This window comes from Heloderma suspectum, chromosome 2 (genome assembly GCF_057233095.1).
Source record: "Heloderma suspectum isolate Gila_16-S chromosome 2, 16-S_ref, whole genome shotgun sequence".
NCBI classification, from domain to species: Eukaryota; Metazoa; Chordata; class Lepidosauria; order Squamata; family Helodermatidae; genus Heloderma; species Heloderma suspectum.
Genome location: NC_139459.1, coordinates 335,654,320 through 335,675,950, shown reverse-complemented (window position 1 = coordinate 335,675,950; position 21,631 = coordinate 335,654,320). Strand labels below are relative to the sequence as shown.

The following is a 21,631-nucleotide window of genomic DNA, read 5'->3' as shown; positions in this document are numbered from 1 at the left end:
TGTTTTAAAGAAAGAAAAAACCTTTTTAAAATGACCATGCCGCTTCAGGACCGGCATGATCATTTTAAAAGGTTTTTTCTTTCTTTAAAACAGCATTGCTTTAAACAAATAGTTTATCGCTCAGGCACACCTAAGACAGCCTTCTTTTGGGAAGCCCCAAGGAAGAGGAAGCGTTTTGGCTGAAAGTAAACGGAGATGGAGGATTTCAATTATATATATATATAAAGTAAATATTTAGGAAAAATAGCGATTCTTATGGAAGTTATGCAGACTCACGGAGACAGCTGGACACCAGAATTACGGTTGTTGGTACGGGTTTATCTTCATAATTTTCGGAGTGGAAAAAAAGAGGAGAATTCTGGGGGCCTGTGAACGGTGGAATGGAGCACTGGCCGCAAACTGAGGAAGTTAAGCGGCACTGAAGGTACACAATTCATACATCCCTCATCTCAGTTTATTAACTCCCAAACTCTCCCAATGTGTATAGTCAAATCAGGAAGTTTTAACTTTTTTAAAAAATCAAAGGATAAACATTTGTATACCAAATGGCAAAGAAGTGTCATTAATTATTATAAACTCTCAACTACTGCACATTTACATGGCACTTTACAAACAAATTAACAGGTTAGCTGCAATCCCTTTAACTATATATACCTGTAGTAAAAAATGCAACTTTAGCATGCTTACTTACAGCATTTTCTTAACAGAAGGCTATGCTCCTTTGCAGCACAATCCTATGCATGTTTATTTAGAAGTATGTCCAATGTGTCCAGTGAGGATTATTCCCTAGTGTTTAGGATTGCAATCCCAGTTGCATAACCTTACCTCTTTATTGCTTATTGTCTGAAGCTCTGAGAAGCTTACAACTAGGGGAGTCAAATTAAGCAAAACAAAAACAGACTGTTCCATTTAGGTTTCTTTTAACCAATTCCAATTAAGTGGGTGGAAAAACACACACAATTTAATTTATTTCCAAACATTGTGCTGGTTGGAGGGAAGGCCAGAAAGTGTGACCGGGGGGGGGGGGGGGAGAGAAAGTACTAAGAGCCCTGAGAACAGAGTATCATACCCTTTTGGATTAGAAACGTCATGTATACCTCCTCAACATTATCATGCAGAAATAGAAAAAAAAACTCATGGCCAAACTGGATGTGACAATGGTGGACACGTGTTTCCATTCAAATACAGAGTGTGTGCATGGGGTGGTGATGGTCTTACTCTAACAGTAAAAGGAGCATGCTCAACCCTTCCCACTACCGTGCTTAACTCCTCTCACTCTGGTGCTCCAATCACTTTTCCTATAATGGAAGTGACACTGGAACAAAGAAAACCACCTGGAGCAACTGACTGGGGAGAGGGAAGGCATGGGGGTGGGAGAGTCCAGTGCCTCCTCCTGAGCGTTCCCAGCTTTGTAGGCAAATGAGGTGGGCATGTGAATGATGACCCTGACACATCTAGTTTGGCTCACATTTTCTATTAATTAATTTAATTTCACTGCTGAAAAAGAAATCACAAGAGCCAACAGTGGCTCTTCACCATTAGAGGTTTGAGGAGCAGCAATGGCAGCAGAAGAGTGGAGTGAGGGACTTTGCCATCTATCCCCCACACCCCACTCTGACTTTCTCTTCACTCTTGAGGAGACCAACTGGCTCTCAAGTAGACCTGCCGGGAACATCATGCCTAGTAGCTGAGACTATTGTGCCTGCTTCCCAACCTGAAGGAAGTGTCATTAGTGCCTTCTGAGTTTGCAGCAGGCTGGGATATCAAGTCACAACTACTGCCAGAAGCCTCTGGCATTTGCTGTGTTTGGCGTGAGAATAGTGCTTCCCTTTCCTTCTGTATTAATCTGTGGTAAGAGGGCAAATTTGACATGAGGGGTTTTTAGGGTATTGTAGTTCTTTGTATTCTGTACAATTATTGTGTTAATTGGTTGTGCCTAGTATTTTCCAGGGTAGATTTGTCTCTTTTAATGGTACATTCAAACAGTTCACTTGCTGGAGTGGTATATAAGTGTGTATTTTTGATTAAAATATGGGTTGTATTTTATTAACCCCTTGTTTGATCAATATATTTGTGAGCTTTGCATTTATTAACTGATTTGTTGTTTTAAGTTCTGAACTGGAAGTTTGTTTATAGATTTATTGTATTTTTATTATCAGATACTCTTTCATATTGTTGTCTTTTGATATTTTATTTGATACTATTGTATTTGTTATGCATGATGATGTTGTTAAGCTGCTTTTGGCTTCCTTTTGGAGGGAAAAGTGGGGTACAAATAAATGATGATGAAGATGGTTAAAGTGCTGGATTAGAACTGGGGAGATAAGAATGCAATTCTGTGGGCCAATCACTATTACTCAGCTTAACCTACCTTATAGGGTGCTATGAGGAAAAAATGTGTGTTTGTGGGAGGACTATATGTTGCCTTGATTTAAAAAATTGTTTTAAAAGTGCAGCAAGCAAACAAGACTTCTGTCCATATTTCCCCCTGAATTTCCAATTTTTCTACATCAAGATTTGAAAACATTTACCTTTTCTTCTGAACTGCATTACCCCTTCCCCCCACAACCTTTACATCTTTATACATAAGATATATTCATTATAGAGTGTAGCAAATATTCCTTCATTCCCTTAGTGATTGCATTAAGACACAGAACTCTATTTTCTACAAGCGCGCGCGCGCACACACACACACACACTCCTCGACTTTTAAGTTACTGTGAAAGCTACTACTTTAACATTAGGCTAACATAATTTAGAAGATTACTAAAAAGAATTGGCAATATTACATTTCAACTAACTGACCTTTACCTCTATCCCCACACTACCCACTAATACCCGTTTCAATTTCTATATAGCTCAGTTTCTTAGAATCCTACTTGCTTCCCCCCCACCCACCAAAAAACTCCTCTTCAATCATGCAACGGTGCCAAGAACTTCAATAAAATATGTCTGATTAACTGTAGCATGGCATATGTACACTGAAGAGACTGATTTCCCCAAGGAGATGGCTCTTCTATCACCATACCACATTCCTTAAAAGAACATGCAGATGGGTATTTGGACAATAATTTCTGGATACAGAAAACTGATTGCTCTTGCTGAGCTGTAATTTTAAAAAGATCATTCCTGAGAGCTACCCACTTTGGAGCAGATGGGACCGAGTCCTTTTGTATCCAGATCTTTAATGTTGAGGACCCAGAGAGTGAACATGCTTTGTGAAGAGAAGTACATCTTATTCATTTAAATGTGAATGAGAACAGGAGTGGGAATCACTTTGTAGGATTAGAGCTGCAATGCTGCACACAGTCATAAGAGTATAAATCACACAGATTTTCATATGATCATTTAACAATTGCTGCCTCAGGAATACAGTGAGAACATAAGTCAAATCATATGACTGACCCCCACCAGCAAATTGGTTAGATCTGGATCACATGAAGTTGAGGACAGGGTGAGGTAAAGCAGTTTTACCTCGCTCCTCAGCCAAAAAGTCTCCAGGTAACTGAAGACCTGTATCTGGGGAAAAAACATTTAGAAAGGGTCACAACCACCATAATATTGATGTGATATGAGAACCCTTTCTAATATAAAGTTTATTTTGTGGCAGTGTCAGAAAGCAATTTGTTCCTTGGGCTAGTGCAGCAGAATACACCGAGAGTGCTCTGATGGGCGATAGCCTCTAATGACAAAATGGATCACTGCATTACTGCTATGTGCAAAACACAGAGAGGGAAAAAGGGACAGAAGTATGGTATACACCATCTGAAAGCATTCTGTGCAGAATGGAACTATCTAAACCAGCAACTCCTAGTATCTTGTAGTAGTCAATCAGGTTGGGAGTGGAATGCAGCACAAAAGGATAGACCTGCTGCTTTGCAGATGTTATCTATGGAAATATCTTAGGTGTAGGCCACAGACATAGCAATAGATTAATGGAGTAAAGAAAGGTCTATAGCACTGCTTGTCCTGAACTTACTTACTTATTTATTTGATTGATTGATTGACTGATTGATTCATTAGCCACCCATCTGGCTGGCTACCCGGCCATAACAATACAAAATAGTCTTAACTATCCACTGAGAGAGACAGTGGGCAAAGACTGGATCACTTTTGTCTAGCCCCATTAGGCAACAGAAAGAGCTAGATCTGTAGAACAACTTAGTTCTGTTTGCATGCAAGGCTAAAGCACAACACATATTAAGAAAGTGCAGAATTCTCTCAGTCTGCTAATGAGTGGAAAGTTAGAAAACAGGCAGAAAAATCTGTTGAAGAACATGGAACTGGACATCACTTTCAGTTTGAAACTAGAATCTGAATATATAATACCTTTGTAAAGAATAGAAGCTACAGAAGATAGACTCTGAAAGGTGATATTTAATAGGTCTAATACAAATTTGCAAAAGGTCACTTAACATGAATATGTCTAACTGCAATACTAGAAAGTTTATTCTAGGAAGGATGAGCATGTAAAAGGCAAGGAAGTAAAGTCAGCTGGGGATGGGGACCATAGAAGCAAGAGGCTACGGAGGTCTAAAGTTTTTATCAGAGTGGATGTAGACTTCATGCCGATATGAAAGAAGCAAGATGTTTCTCTACACTGACCTGATTCACACATAATGGTATCCCATGGTTTATTTAACCATGGGTTGTTGAATTCAGGTTTGTTGTGATGTGCGAACCCAGACACTCTAACAAACCATGCTTTGTTAACCATGAACAAGACAGAAAGTAAACCTATGGTTTGTTGTTGGGTTGTGATCTCTGGGTTGTTTAAACCATGGGTTGTCATTACGTTTGAACCCAGAACGGTGGGTTGTTCATGGGATGTTTTGCTAGGCTACAGAGGTGGCGGGCAAAAGTGGTCAAAACCCCCAGTCACTCTACGTGCCAGTAATACAGTGCCACAAAGCATTTGGGATACAGGGAGGGAACAGGCAAAGGTGGAGGGAAACAAGCCAGGGATTGAGAAAACAAACCACAGTTTGTCTGCCAGACAAACCATGGGTTAGCATTATGTGCAAACCAGATCATTGAACCATGGGCTATTATTGAAACATGGGTTACTGTGTTGTCTAACCCCAGCTGCAATAACAAACCATGGTTTGTTAGCCACGAACAACCCACGGTTCACAATCCAGCAACAAACCATGGGTTTTCTTCATGGGTTGTTTGTGGTTAACAAGCCATGTTTTTTTAGCGTGACTGGGTTTGGACTAGGGATGTACGAAAGTCACTTACCTTTTCGCAGCTTTGCTTCGCGGTGGGGGGGAGGCGCTTCGCTTCTCCCCCCGAAATTCAGGCCGGGGAGACGCGCCCCGTCTCCCCGGCCGCGAAAGAAAAAGTGTAAAAAAACCCCAACACAAAACCCTGTGATAGGCTATGTAACGATTAACGTAGCCTATCACAGCTAGATTTCCAAAGGCAGCCGTGATAGGCTACGTAAATCGTTACGTAGCCTATCACGGGTGACTGAAAAAAAAAAGCGTGTACGCAAATGGCGGCGCCCATGGGCCGCCGCCATTTGCGTACGCTTTTTTTTTTGTCAAAGTCACCCATGATAGGCTACGTGACGATTTACATAGCCTATCACGGCTGACTTTGGAAATCTAGCCGTGATAGGCTACGTTAATCGTTACATAGCTTATCACGGGGGTGTTTTTTTTTTTTTTACTTTTTTTTTTTGCAATGGCGGCGGCGGCAGCCGGTCAGGAGACCGGCCGCAGTCCCTGCCCCCGCCGAACCGCCGCCGGGACCCGCCGCCGAGAGGGACATTCGGCTACGGTAAGTCCCATCCTGGGGGGGGGGGGCGGGGGGCCAGCGGAGAATTTCCCCACCAATTTCGGGGGGCCGAATGCGTTGGCACTCGGCCCCCCAAAGTTTCAGGGAGAAATTCTCCCCCATCCCTAGTTTGGACAACACAAACATCCATGGTTCAACAACCCATGGTTCAACGATGACCCACATTTGACCCACACTCAACCCCCAAGTGTGGGTTATTGTGCTGCCTGAACCCAGTCAATCTTTATGCCTCAAACAGATCCTTCGCATGTTCCCCAGTGGGATGCTGTGCAAGCCCTCAGTGGTTGGATAACTTCCCCACCAAGAGAGATGTGAAATACCCATTTTGGACATTTTGACAATGCACTTGCACCTTCTGCTTCCTTTGCACCACCTCAACATGCGAAGCAGCTCCCATTTCTGTACCTTCCGTGGATACTTGTCTTGATCTACAGCCCTTTGTGCATTCAGTACACAGAGGAGGCACTTGCTTACTTGGGCTGCCCCATTCATTTTAATCTAGATAAATATGCATGCAGATTTTCAGTCTTAAAAGTCTAAAAGAAGTCTGACTGCTTACTTGAAAGAAGAAAAGAAAAAAAATTGAGAATCTACAGAAGCTGAACTTCAGAGCAGAATTCAGATACCACCCAGACTAGACCCTAAACATAGATTCTCTATTACTTTCTTCATCCTAGTACCTCTTCTGTGGCACAGGACAGGGTTCCTGCTAGTGTGAACAACTGTGTCAATTTTTCAATAGATTTAAATGCAGAAAATGGATTTTTCATGTTGAAGGGAAAATCAACAATGCATACCCATTCAGGTTTTACTTTTATGTAGGAAATAAAACACCAAAGTAAATGTCAAATGGGAAACAGCATGAAATACCAAATATCTATATGAAGAAAAACACTATACAAAGAAAAACATAATGCAGTCCTTAATGCTCTTTTCCTAATCAGGAACTGGTCTTATCTTTCCAGAGCATAACTGACATAAAGAAACTCTTCATACTGGTAAAGAGTTCCCCAAACAGACACTATACAGTAGTGATGACCAAGATTGCTCAGAATTCATTATGTCAACTTTAATTGGCTTAACCCTGAAATCCTAGAATCATAATAACAATAATGAAACCTGACAGGTCTAAGGTAAAAAAGTAAGCAAGAGATACAGGAAGGTTGGAACTCAGTCATTAACTATATTTAGCAACCACAATGTAGTTTTCTCAGGGAAATGGAAATTTTTTCAAAAAACCTGTTTAATCTTTCTGGCTGCAATATAACTATGCTGTATTTCTTAGTCAGTGAAAAAAAAAAGATTCAAATGATAAGAAAATATTTCCATAATTAAAAAGGAAAAAGCCTGGAATGTTAATAAAGGCACAGACACGTAATGGTTACCATAACAACCTGATGCAATGGTTGAGGTGGCCTGGAAGAGCCAGGGAAGAGGGAGTGCCTGCTGCTGCCGCCGCCACCATCACCACTGCTCTCTCTGCGGAGTTCTGCCTGGCGGTATTTGTAAAGGGGACGTATTTTTTTATTTTTCTTTAATTGTTGGTGGGGGGTGGGTTTTGGGGGGATTCTGTTGTGTTTTTAGGGGTGGGTAGCCTGCCTGATAGGCGGGAGCGAGGGGGCATGTGTCCACCTGACGGAGGCAGAGGGGGGAGTGTTGGGGGCCAGACTATATAGAGGCTGGGCGGCAGGTGCTGGCGGAGCACAAGGGGCAGGCCATGCCGGGTAAGGAGAACAAGGGAGAGATGTGTAATACCTGTCCCCTGTTCCAGGCCTGTCCAGAGCCAAAGGATGACTGGGGGAGGCGTGACTCCACCTTCTGGCCTTCGTCTGCTGCTCTGCAATGCCAGGTCTGTTACCCAGAAAACATCCCTCATCCATGACATGATCCGGGATGAGGGTGCAGACCTGGCATGTATTGCGGAGACCTGGCTGGCTGAGGCCACTGCTCCAACTCTTATGGCCATGTGCCCAGGCAGTTTTTCGTATGCACAGCAGCTGAGGGCTGGGGATCAGGGAGGGGGAGTGGCTGTTATCTACCGGGAGTCCTTGGTCTTCACCAGACCCCCACTTCGGGAGACCAAGGTTGCTGAGTGCATGTACTGGACGTTGGGCCCGAAGGGCAGTCTGGGGATTCTGCTCGTGTACTGCCCACCCTGCTGCACAACTGACTCCCTGGCCAAGATGCTTGAGTTTGTCTTTGATGTGTGTGTACAGTCCCCTAATTTATTGATGTTGGGGGATTTCAATGTACATTCAGAGGCTGTCCTCACGGGGGCACCTCAGGACTTCATGGAGACCATGGCATCCTGGGAGCTGCACCCTATTCCACCTGGGCCCACCCATGTAGCCAGTCATGCGCTAGACCTTGTGTTTGTTTCTGGAGAAGTGGGGAGTGATCTGGAAGTCAGGGGTATATCCACCACCCCCTTGACATGGTCAGATCACTATCTGGCGATGCTGGACTTCTTGGTCCCACAACCCCTCCGCAGGGGTGGAGGACCCATTAAAATGGTCCGCCCCAGGTGTCTTATGGATCCAAATGGATTCCTGAATGCGCTTGGGGATTCTCTGGAGCACGTAAATGGCCACTCAGTGGGTGGGTGGAATGCTGCAATCACTGGGGCATTAGATTGGGTGGCTCCGAAATGACCTCTCCCCCTGGGTTCGAACTGCACCATGGTTCAACCTGCGGTTACGAGCCCTGAAACAGGAGGTGAGACAGCTAGAGCACCGGTGGCGGAAGTGTCGTTCCAAAGACGATCAGACACGGGCTAGAGCTGTATCTTCAGCCTATCACGTGGCGATGAAGGTAGCAAAAAAGGAATATTATGCTGCCTCTATCACGTCCGCAGAGTGCTGTCCCAGGAGGCTGTTCCAAGTGGTCTGGAGCCTGGTCGGTCCAGTTGCTCCGGAACCGCTGGAACATTCTAAGGCCTCCTGTGAGGCCTTGGCAAGGCACTTTGCGGATAGAATTCATCAGATTAGGAGTGTTATTCCGTGCGCCGTGGATACAGTTAGCTTGTGAGAGGCAGTCTGTGGCAAACCGGTTTTGTGGGATCGATTCCAGCTTCTTCCTTCTGATGAAGTGAACAAGGTGCTTTCATCTGTAAAGCTGACCACCTGCTTACTTGATCCTTGCTCATCTTGGCTCATTATGAGCTGCAGAGAGAGGCTGGGTGAGGGGATCAGGGTGGTGGTGAACGCCTCCCTTGAGGAGGGAGTGATGCCATCAGCCCTCAAGGAGGCAGTGATAAGACCACTCTTACAAAAGCCCTCCTTGGATCCTCAAGTCCTGAACCACTTTCGCTCAGTTTCGAATCTGCCATTTTTGGGCAAAGTGATTGGGCGGTGGTGGCAATGCAGTTGAAGGCACACTTGGAAGAAGCCGATTACCTAGATCCATTTCAATCGGGCTTCAGGCCTGGGCATGGGACAGAAACGGCCTTGGTGGATGATATGAGAAGGGCTCTGCATACAGGTGAATGCTCATTCCTTGTTCTTCTCGACCTCTCAGTGGCTTTCGATACTGTTGACCACGGTGTCCTCCTGGACTGCCTGGAGGAGTTGGGCATTGGAGACACTGTATTATGGTGGTTTCGGTCCTTCCTCTCTGGCAGGTACCAGAGGGTAGCACTGGGAGAGGAGGTTTCGGACCCGTAGCTGCTCACTTGTGGGATGCCACAGGGTTCCATCCTCTCCCCGATACTATTTAACATCTATGTGAAGCCACTGGGAACTATCATCAGGAGGTTTGGGGTGCGGTGTCATCAATATGCAGATGACACGCAGCTCTACCTCTCGTTCAAATCTTCACCAAGGTTGGCCGTAGAATCCCTGTCCGAATGTCTGGAGATGGTGAGTGGCTGGATGGGGAGGAATAAGCTGAAGCTGAACCCTGACAAGACCGAGGTATTTTTGGTGGGAGACAAGAGGAGGTTGGGGGATGTTGACGTGGTGTTGAATGGGGTATGGCTACCCTTGAAAGACAAGGTCCACAGCCTGGGGGTCATTTTAGACTCCCAGCTCTCCATGGAGGCTCAGGTGTCAGCTGTGAGCCAGACAGCACTGTACCAACTCCATCTGATACGGCGGCTGTGCCCCTACCTTCCTGACCATATGCTCCCATTGGTAGTACATGGCCTGGTCTCCTCTTGTCTGGACTACTGTAATGTGCTCTATGTGGGGTTACCCTTGAAGACGGTTCGGAGGCTGCAGCTGGTGCAGAATGTGGCGGCTTGCCTGATTAAAGGCAGCTGCCGGTGTGATCACATCACTCTGGTGCTGAAGGAGTTGCACTGGTTACCTGTTGTTTTCCAGGCCAAATTCAAGGTGTTAATTTTGACCTTTAAAACCGTTTAAATCTCAAGGAGCGCCTCCAGCAACACCAGCCAGGCCATTCAACAAGATCAGCCTCAGAAGGCCTTCTCTCTTTCCTATCAGCCAGGACAGCTAGGCTGGTGAGGACGAGGGCCTTCTCTGTGGTAGCCCCCACTCTGTAGAACTCCCTCCATAGGGAACTCCGCCATGCCCCCTCTTTAATGAGCTTCCGCCACGCATTAAAAACGTGGTTGTTCAGGAAGGCATTTGGGGTGGGTTAGGGTATGTTTCCCCTTCACAGATCACTACCTTGTTGTGGTGAAGGGGCTTGCGTAACTCAGTGAAGCCATAAGCTATGCTGTGCAGGGCCACCCAAGATGGACAGGTCATGGCAGAGAGTTCTGACAAAATGTGGTCCACTGGAGAAGGAAATGGAACCCACTCCAGTATTCTTGCCAAGAAAACCCCATGGAACGTATCACAAGGCTAAAAGATATGACGCCGGAAGATGAGCCCCTCAGATTGGAAGGTGTCCAGTATACTACTGGGGAATTGCAGAGGGTATTTCCAAGTAGCGCCAGAAAGAGTGAAGCAGCTGGGCCGAAGCCGAAAGGACACTCAGCTGTGGATGTGTCTGGTGGTGAAAAGAAAATCCGATGCTGTAAAGAACAATATTGTTTAGGAACCTGGAATGTCAGATCAATGAACCAAGGTAAGCTGGAGATGGTCAAACATGAGATGGCAAGATTAAATATCGACATCTTGGGAATCAGCAAACTAAAATGGACAAGCATAGGCAAATTTAATTCAGCTGACCATTATATCTACTACTGTGGGCAAGAATCCCTTAGAAGAAATGGAGTAGCACTCATAGTCAACAAAAGGGTGGGAAAAGCAGTACTGGGGTACAATGTCAAAAACGATAGAATGATCTCAGTACGACTCCAAGGCAAACCATTCAACATCACAGTAATTCAAGTCTATGATCCAACCACTGAGGCCGAAGAAGCTGAGGTTGTTCGGTTCTATGAAGACCTACAACACCATCTAGAACTAAAACCAAAAAAGATGTCCTTTTCATCATAGGGGATTGGAATGCAAAAGTAGGAAGTCAAGAAATCACCGGGATAATAGGCAAGCATCGCCATGGTGTACAAAATGAAGCAGGACAAAGGCTAATAGAGTTTTGCCAAGAGAACACGCTGACCATAGCAAACACTCATTTCCAACAGCACAAGAGGCGACTCTACACATGGACATCACCAGATGGTCAATATCAAAATCAGATTGATTACATCCTTTGCAGCCAAAGATGGGGAAGCTCTATACAGTCAGTCAAAACAAGACCTGGAGCTGATTGCGGCTCAGATCATGAGCTTCTTGTTGCAAAATTTCGGCTTAAATTGAAGAACGTAGGGAAAACCTTTGACCTCAATCATATCCCTTATGAATATACAGTGGAGGTGAGGAATAGATTTAAGGGATTAGATCTGACAGACAGAGTGCCTGAGGAACTATGGACGGAGGTCCATAACACTGTTCAGGAGGCAGCAACTCAATCCATCCCAAAGAAAAAGAAATGCAAGAAAGCAAAGTGGCTGTCTGAGGAGGCTTTACAAGTAGCTCACGAAAGAAGGGAAGCGAAAAGCAAGGGAGAAAGGGGAAGATATATCCAACTGAATGCAGAGTTCCAGAGAATAGCAAGGAGAGACAAGAGCAAGGCCTTCTTAAATGAACAATGCAAAGAAATCGAGGAAAACAATAGAATGGGAAAGACTAGAGATCTGTTCAAGAAAATCGGAGATCTCAAGGGAACGTTTTGTGCAAAGACGAGCATGATAAAGGACAAAGAAGGCAGGGACCTAACAGATGCAGATGAGATTAAGAAGAGGGGGAAAGAATACACAGAAGAACTATACAGGAAAGATCTGAATGTCCCTGATAGCCAGGATAATGTGGTTACTGAACTTGAGCCGGACATCCTCGAGAGTGAAGTCAAGTGGGCCTTAGGAAGCATTACTAACAACAAAGCTTGCAGAGACAACAGTATTCCAGCTGAGCTTTTTAAAATCCTAAAGGATGATGCTGTTAAAGTGCTGCACTCAATATGCCAACACATTTGGAACACTCAACAGTGGCCACAAGACTGGAAAAAGTCAGTTTACATACCAATTCCAAAGAAAGGCAACGCCAAAGAGTGTTCAAACTACTGTACAATTGCATTCATTTCACATGCCAGCAAGGTTATGCTCAAAATCCTACAAGCTAGGCTTCAGCTGTATGTGAACCGAGAACTACCGGAAGTACAAGCTGGGTTTCGAAGAGGCAGAGGAACTAGAGATCAAATCGCCAACATCATGGAGAAAGCAAGAGAATTCCAGAAAAACATCTATTTCTGCTTCATTGACTACGCTAAAGCCTTTGATTGTGTGGATCACAACAAACTGTGGCAAATTCTTAAAGAGATGGGAGTACCAGACCACCTTACCTGTCTCCTGAGAAACCTGTACGAGGGTCAAGAAGGAACAGTAAGAACCGGACATGGAACAACTGATTGGTTCAAAATTAGGAAAGGAGTACGACAAGGCTGTATATTGTCGCCCTGCTTATTTAACTTATATGCAGAGTGCATCATGAGAAACGCTGGGTTGGATGAATCACAGGTTGGAATTAAGATTGCTGGGAGAATTATCAACAACCTCAGATACTCAGACGATACCACCCTAATGGCAGCAAGCGAAGAGGATCTCAAGAGCCTCTTTTTGAGGGTGAAAGCGGAGAGTGCAAAAACTGGTTTGAAACTCAACATTACAAAAACGAAGATCATGGCATCTGGCCCCATCACTTCCTGGCATATAGAAGGGGAAGAAATGGAAACAGTGACAGATTTTATTTTCTTGGGCTCCAAGATCACCGCAGATGGTGACTGTAGCCATGAAATTAAAAGGCGCTTGCTCCTTGGGAGGAAAGCTATGGCAAACCTAGACAGCATAGTAAGAAGCAGAGACATCACCTTGCCGACAATGGTCTGTATAATCAAAGCTATGGTTTTCGCAGTAGTAATGCATGGCTGTGAGAGCTGGACTACAAGGAAGGCTGAGCGCCGAAGAATTGATGCTTTCGAACTGTGGTGGAGAAGACTCTTATGAGTCCCCTGGACTGCAAGGAGGTCAAATCAGTCAATCCTAAAGGAAATCAACCCTGACTGCCTATTGGAAGGACAGATACTGAAGGTGAAGCTCAAATATTTTGGCCACCTAATGCGAAGAGAAAACTCTCTGGAAAAGACCCTGATGCTGGGAAAGACTGACGGCAAAAGGAGAAGGGGATGGCAGAGGATGAGATGGCTAGATAGCATCACCGATGCAATGAATATGAACTTGAGCACGCTCCGGGAGAGAGCGGAGGACAGGAAGGCCTGGCGTGCTGTGGTCCATGGGGTCATGAAGAGTCGGACACGACTTAACGACTGAACAACAAGGGTATGTTTAGAAATACGATGTTTTAATGTGAAATTTTATTGCTTTAAACTGTTGTATTATTGTACATCGCCCAGAATGGCAGGGTGACCTGCCAGATGGGCGATTAAGAAATTTAATAAATAAATAAATTGATTGATTGACATGACTATCTGCTGAATTATTGTAATTATAGCAGCAGCTGATGTGTTCAGTTAAGGTACTGGTTGTTTTTCAGTCATCTTAGACGTCAATATTTTTCACATTGCCAAAGATTAAAAACTATTAATCACACTCATGTAGGTACTACCCATTTTTTTTAAGGGATAAAAGTCTAGGCTACTGGAATCTTCTGAAAACCTGATTATTTTTTTTCTGGTACACATCCACTATGAAAAAAGAAATCACACACTCCACATGTTTTTGCAGTTTCATCCGTAATATAATGCAAACTTAAAATAGCACGCATGAATTAACTGAAATTAGTCCTCTTTAAGGGTTTAGAAAAGGGGTTGTAACAACTGACAAAGAAACAAACAAGAGGCAAAACACAAAAGTATTTAACATATGAAAGCTGTGGAAATTTATCCCAAGCTTCTCTACTCAGTCTGTTATTTTTATAGAGCCCTCTGCTGTTAATTGTTTTAGTTAACTGGCATTGCAAAACTTTTTTAATAGAGCAAAGACTGGAAAATCTGAGAGGAGGTATTCAAGAAAGGTGTTCACCCAAAGCGAATATGACATTAGCACCAAGATTTGGGTGGGCTGCGGGGGGCCCAGGGGGCTGCCCTTTATCCTTCTGATTGGCTGAGAGCTCACCGGGTGCTTCTGGGAGCTCCGGCTGAGTTGGGGGTGTGTGGCCTGAGTACTCCCAGCGGCTGAGTGGGCGGGGGGCTTCGGTCTGTTTCCCGCTTCCCAGCTGGGCGGAGCGGAGTGGAGCGAGCTGCTCCGGCTGATCCAGGGACTGCAGAGACGGGCGGGCTCCCAGAGAGCGAGCGGCCGGGGCGAGCGAACGGGGGGAGCAAACAGGAGTTGGCCAGGGGAGTTGCAGTGGTTGAAGAGACAAAGGAGACAAGGGAGACGGAGGCTGGGCTGCGGGAAGCCCAGGGGGCTGCCCTTTGTCCTTCTGATTAGCTGTGAGCTCACCGGGTACTTCTGGGAGCTCCAGCTGAATTGGGGGGGTATGGCCTGGGTGCTCCCGGCGGCTGAGTGGGCGGGAAGCTTTGGTCTGTTTCCCGCCTTCCAGCGGAGCGGGCTGCTCCGGCTGGTCCAGGGACTACAGAGGCAGGCAGGCTCCCAGAGAGCAAGCGACCGGGGCGGGCGAATGGGGGGAGCGAGCAGGAGTTGGCCAGGGGAATTGCAGTGGTTGAAGAGACAAAGGAGACAGAGGCTGAGAGGTGGGTGGGCTGCGAGGGGCCCAGGGGGCTGCCCTTTATCCTTCAGGTTGGCTGTGAGCTCGCCAGGTGCTTCTGGGAGCTCCAGCTGAATTGGGGGTGTGTGGCCTGGGTGCTCCCAGCGGCTGGGTGGGCGGGAAGCTTCAGTCTGTTTCCCGCCTCCCAGCAGAGCAGAGCGGAGCAGAGCGGAGCGGGTTGCTCCAGCTGGTCCAGGGACTGCATAGGCAGGCAGGCTCCCAGAGAGCGAGCGACCGGAGCGAGTGAGCAGGGGGAGCGAGCAGGAGTTGGCCAGGGAAGTTGTGGTGGTTAAGGAGACAAGGGAGACAGAGGCTGGGAGGTGGGTGGGCTGCGGGAAGCCCAGGGGGCTGCCCTTTGTCCTTCTGATTGGCTGTGAGCTCACCGGGTGCTTCTGAGAGCTCCAACTGAATTGGGGTGTGTGTGGCCTGAGTACTCCCAGCAGCTGAGTGGGTGGGAAGCTTCAGTCTGTTTCCCGCCTCCCAGCTGAGCAGAGCAGAGCAGAGCAGAGCAAGCTGCTCCAGCTGGTCCAGGGACTACAGAAGCAGGCAAGCTCCCAGAGAGTGAGCAACCACAGCGAGCGAACAGGGGGAGCAAACAGGAGTTGGCCAGGGGAGTCGGCAGGGGAGGTCAAGGGGGAGGCCCTTAACGTTTTTTTCCCCATTTTTTATTTTATTTTAAACTAACTTTTTTCCATTTATTTGTCTTGTAACACACACTTTCACACAAGTGGGACTCTGCTTTTAACCTCTACTGAGTACAGGAACAGGCACAGGCTAGTCTAGAACAATCACAAAGCTAGACACAAAAAGGGAAAAGAGGCTATGGAAGGACAAGACTCTCCAGTGGTGGTGACCTGCAAGGTGTGTGCAATGTTTGTTTTCTTGCCTGAGAACAACATGGCTGACACCTGCAACAAGTGCAAATTGATCACGATGCTGGAAGAAAAAGTAAGTGGACTGGAGCAGCGACTGTTGATTCTCCGGGGAATAAGAGAACACGAAGAGTTCTTGGACAGAATGGGGGAACTACAGCAGCAAAGGGAAGACCAGAAGCTTGAAGAGCAACAGCAAGATGAGGCAACGGGAAATGCTGAGGTGAAGAAAAATGGAGTAGAGGATACTCCGTGGAAAAGGGTGACAGTTAGGAGAAGAAGAACTAGACGCCACTCTGCACCAGTGGAAGCAGTGGAGCTGTGGAACCAATTCCAGGTACTTGCGGATGAGACTGGAGGATAGCCTGCAGAGGAAGAATCACAGGGGAACCTACGTGAGAGTGAGCAAGAGGCTGAAGGTCAGTCAAACAGAGGCGATGAAACCCAGGCCTACAACAACAAGAAGAGAAGAGTGGTAGTAGTGGGAGAGTCCTTGCTGCGTGGGATCGAGACCCAAGTATGTCGCGAAGACCCGTGGACTCGCCAGGTATGTTGTCTCCCGGGAGGACTAATTAGAGACGTGACTGAAAGGTTGCCTGCACTCATAAAGCCCACTGACAGGTATCCCTTTCTTCTCATCCATGTGGGAACAAATGATACTGCCAAGTGGAGCTACGAAGAAATCACGTCAGACTTTGAAGCTCTGGGAAGGAAACTCAAGAACTTTGGGGCCCAGATAGTTTTCTCATCCATCCTTCCAGTAGTTAGAAGAGGGATAGAAAGGGAATGAGAAATACTCCGGGTGAATGACTGGCTACGAAGGGGGTGCTGACAAGAGAGATCTGGATTCTGGGACCACGGCCTATACTTCCTGGAAGATGGGCTGTTGGCAAGGGACGGGTTGCACCTCACAAAGGATGGGAAGAATGTGTTTGGCCACAGCATGAAGAACTTCACCAGGAGGGCTTTAAACTGAATCCTACGGGGAAGGGAGATGTAATGTTGGGGGTAACAATGGACGTAGGCGCATGTACTGCAACCGAGAGAACAGCTCTGATAGCACCCAATAATAGTCTTCAGACACATGTAGGAAGAAAGCCAGACTATGAAGCACATGGTCTTCGATGTCTATATGCTAATGCCCAGAGTATGGGAAACAAACAGAACGAACTTCAACTCTTAATACAGGAGGGAAATTATGACTTGGTAAGTATAACTGAGACTTGGTGGGATGACTCTCATGACTGGAATACAGCAATTGAAGGATATAACTTGTTCAAAAAGAACAGGAGGAACAGAAAGGGAGGTGGGGTTGCACTGTATGTGAAAAATACATATCTCTGCACAGAAGTACAGGAGGATCAGCTTGGTAGCCCCATCGAGAGTATCTGGATCAAAATAAATGGAGCAAAGAATAAAAGGAACCTGGTGGTCGGAGTCTACTACTGGCCACCCAATCAAGGAGAAGACGAGGATGAAACTTCTGAAAAGCAAATAGCCAATGTTTTAAGGAAGCATGATGTAGTAGTAATGGGGGACTTCAATTTCCCCGATATTTGTTGGGAGACAAATTCTGCAAAACATGGCCCCTCCAGGAAATCCCTGACTTGTGTGGTGGATAACTTCCTCCTACAGAAAGTAGAGGAAGGAACTAGAGGATCGGCTATCCTTGACTTGATCCTAACCAACAGAGATGACTTAGTGGATAAAGTAGCAGTTACAGGAACTCTGGGGGAAAGCGACCATGTTGCACTTGAGTTCTTGGTTCTAAGGGAAGCAAAAGCCGAGCGTAGTCAAACGCCTACCCTGGATTTTAGGAAAGCTGATTTTAATAAACCCAGAACAATGATCAGTAAGGTCCCATGGCAAGTGATGCTAACAAGAAAAGGAGTCCAAAATGGGTGGGAGCTTTTAAAAAAGGAAATTCTCAAGGCACAATCACAAATAATTGCAACAAGAAGAAAAGGTGGAAGACAACAGAAGAAGCCAATGTGGCTTCACAAAAAGCTTAGGGATGACCTGAAAACAAAAAAGGACACATATAGGAAGTGGAAAGAAGGCCAAGTAACAAAGGAAGAGTACAGGCCGGTAACACAGAATTGCAGGGATGGCGTCAGGAAGGCTAAAGCTGAGAACGAGCTGAGGTTAGCGAGGGATACTAAAAACAACAAAAAGGCTTTCTTCAGCTACGTGCATAGTAAAAGGCAGAGGAAAGAAATGGTGGTTCAGCTATTAAATAAGGATGGCAAAATGATAACCAATGACAAACAAAAGGCAGAGGTGCTCAATTCCTACTTTGGCTCAGTCTTCTCCCAAAAGAGGGTCTATGACCCCCCTGGCAAAAGTGAAGTGCAGGCTGAAGGGGCAAGACTGCAGCTTGAGATCGATAGGCATATGGTCAAGGAACACCTAATTACTTTGAATGAGTTCAAATCTCCAGGGCCAGATGAATTGCATCCTAGAGTCATAAAGGAACTGCAGAAGAACTCTCAGAACTGCTGTCTATTCTCTTTGAGAAATCATGGAGGACGGGGGAAGTGCCAGATGACTGGAGGAGGGCTAATGTTGTCCCTATCTTCAAAAAGGGTAAAAAGGAGTTACCTGGGAACTACAGACCAGTCAGTCTGACATCAATCCCTGGGAAAATTCTGGAGCAGATGATAAAGCAATCCATTTGTAAGCACCTTGAAAACAATGCCGTGATTACGCGAAACCAACATGGATTTGTCAAAAACAAGTCCTGCCAGACAAATCTGATCTCATTTTTTGATCAAGTAACCTCCTTTGTAGGCTGTGGGAATGCTGTAGACATCATATACCTCGACTTCAGCAAAGCATTCGTCAAAGTGCCCCATGATATCCTGATGAGCAAACTAGCTCAAAGTGGGCTAGATGAAACAACGATCCGGTGGATCCACAGTTGGCTACAGAATCGGACTCAAAGTGTGCTTATCAATGGGACTTTCTCAAACTGGGGAGAGGTAACGAGTGGGGTACCGCAGGGCTCAGTCCTGGGCCCAGTCCTCTTCAACATTTTGATTAATGACTTGGAGGAGGAGGTGCAGGGAATGCTGATCAAATTTGCAGATGACACAAAATTGGGTGGGATAGCTAATACTTTGGAAGACAGAAACAAAATTCAAAGTGATCTGGATAGACTGGAGCGCTAGGCAGAAAACAAAAGAATGACATTTAATAGGGATAAATGCCAAGTTCTGCAGCTAGGAAAAAGAAACCAAATGCACAGTTACAAGATGGGGGATACGTGGCTCAACCACACTACAAGCGAGAAGGATTTTGGAATTGTTGTCGATCACAAGTTGAATATGAGCCAACAATGTGATGTGGCTGCAAAAAAGGCAAATACTATTTTGGGCTGCATTCATAGAAGCATAGCTTCCAAATCCCGGGAAGTGCTAGTTCCCCTCTACTCAGCACTGGTTAGGCCTCATCTGGAGTACTGTGTCCAGTTCTGGACACCACACTTTAAGAAGGGTGCAGACCAACTGGAGAGGGTTCAGAGGAGGGCAACAAAGATGATCAGGGGACTGGAAACAAAGCCCTATGAAGAGAGACTGAAAGAACTGGGCATGTTTAGTCTTGAGAAGAGAAGACTGAGGGGAGATACGATAGCCCTCTTCAAGTACTTGTAAGGTTGTCACAGAGAAGAAGGCCAGGATCTCTTCTTGACCATCCCAGAGTGCAGGACACGGAATAATGGGCTCAAATTACAGGAAGCCAGATTCCGGCTGAACATTAGGAAAATCTTCCTGACTGTTAGAGCAATACAACAATGGAACCAATGACCTAGGGAGGTGGTGGGCTCTCCCACACTGGAGGCGTTCAAAATGAGGCTGGACAGCCATCTGTCAGGGATGCTCTGACTTGGATTCCTGCACTGAGCAGGGGGTTGGACTCGATGGCCTTGTAGGCCCCTTCCAACCCTACTATTCTATGATTCTGTGATTCTATGTTGTTGTTTTGTTTCTTTTTTTATGATTGCAAACTGCCCTGAGGGGACCTGCCAGTTGGGTGACATACTAAATAAATAAATCTGCTTGCTGCAAAGGCCAAGACAACAAGAATGCTGTACACAGGCACACAGTTTTGAGAAGAAACAGATGAACTTGTTTCCAACTGTTTTTTGTTGCCTTGAGATGATTCGTGTAGATTGAGGATTTATAAAGGTTTTATAAAAAAGCATTCGGCTAAATACAGGTGTATTGTTATTTATAAATTTCTCTAGGAATTTCATGTCACACCAATATTTAACATATTTTTTATGCCATATAGATTTTTGTTCTCACATTACCCTAAAATATGCATTTTTGTATAGATTTTATCTTAAAATACATATTTTTGTACATATATGCATTTTGATATGTTTCTTAAGCCAAGAACTATATTTCAAAATTCGAACAAGTGGAAAAACTGGAGGATAACTATGTGCCAATCTGTGCAATAGTCCAAGAAGAGCGAATCAGGATGTTTCACTTCAAAATGTGAACTAAACAAAATCCTCAAGCATCCCTACATGTAACTGAATTTTGCTCACATTCAAACCTGCCCCATCTTCCCTGCTGTTGACATTTAGATTTTAAGTTCCCCAGGGAAGATACCTGTTGTGCTGATGTAACTCTGTTAAGCACCAGTCCAACTATTTTGAGGAGCAGATTGTTCCCCCACCCCCGCCCACAGAGCTCACTTTTTAAGCTGAAAGGAGCTCCAATTCCAAAGACCCACTCATTCATAGCAGTGGAGTACAGCAACAGCAAGTCATTACTACAACCAAAGTAACTCACTTCATTGCTCTCATTTCCATAGAAATCATCTTCCATCTGAGCTCCTCGCCAAACCCCGCTGATCTCTTCTTTTAAATCCACAGAAAAGCTGCAGCCTTCTGATGAAAGGTTCAAGGGCTTCCCATGAGGTGCTGATCTAGGTTTTGAGGAATAGGTGAAAATATCCTCAAGTTGGTCTTCAATTGCTTGCTTATTTTCACATGCTTGATCATCATTCAATGCCAAAGTTAAAAAGCCGTAAGATGTTTCACAAGCCATCAATGTTGGATTGCTGGAATCCAGTTGAGAACTTTCCTTGTCAGGAAATATCCATTCATCTGCAGAAGAAGAAAAGTTCAACACAGTTACGATGGCAACTATTTCCATATAAAAATGTCTATTTTAGGAAAACATCAATACTGTATTGTGAAAAATATGGGCGGACATTATCAAAAGTCACAAATAGAAACTGTATTATCACTATGTAATGATATAAGCAAAGTAGCTTACCAGAATCAGACCACTGGCCTATCTAGTCCACCTTTGTCTATTCTGACACAGTAACTCTCCAAGGTCTCAGGCAGGGATTTTTCCCAGTCCTACTAATTGAGGTACTGTTTAATGGAGATATCGGGGATTGAACATGGTACCTTCTGTGTACAAAGCATGCAGTATACCAATGATTTATGACCCCTTCATGTTATAATTGCTGCTATATGTTCCACCTTTGGCCTGCTGTATATCTTGAGGGTTGTAAACTTTTTACACTCATTCACACACACACACAACTTCCGGATAAATTATTTTAGTTAGTCACAGTAATTTGTCTCTAATTAACCAACCGATTAAAATATCAGCTTCTCTGTACCTATAACATACTGAAGACATTTTAAGGTTTCTCTCTCAATAATCTGTTAATTTGGTGTTTAGTTTGGCAGATTGCGCTACAGTGCAAGGTTTTGGACTCAACCTGGGGTGCCTATTAGCA

The 21,631-nt window shown here is 45.2% G+C and overlaps 1 protein-coding gene across 8 annotated transcripts in view; it reads right to left on the bottom strand.

Annotated features, from left to right (window-relative positions):
• Positions 1-21,631, bottom strand: part of CFAP20DC (CFAP20 domain containing) — a 271,330-nt gene that overhangs the window by 115,575 nt on the left and 134,124 nt on the right. For all 8 annotated transcript variants that reach the window (XM_084840501.1, XM_084840499.1, XM_084840500.1 and 5 more), the window contains one exon: positions 20,665-20,981. In XM_084840501.1, the coding sequence (XP_084696627.1) occupies positions 20,665-20,981 (317 nt within the window). The remainder of the gene's footprint in view (positions 1-20,664; positions 20,982-21,631) is intronic.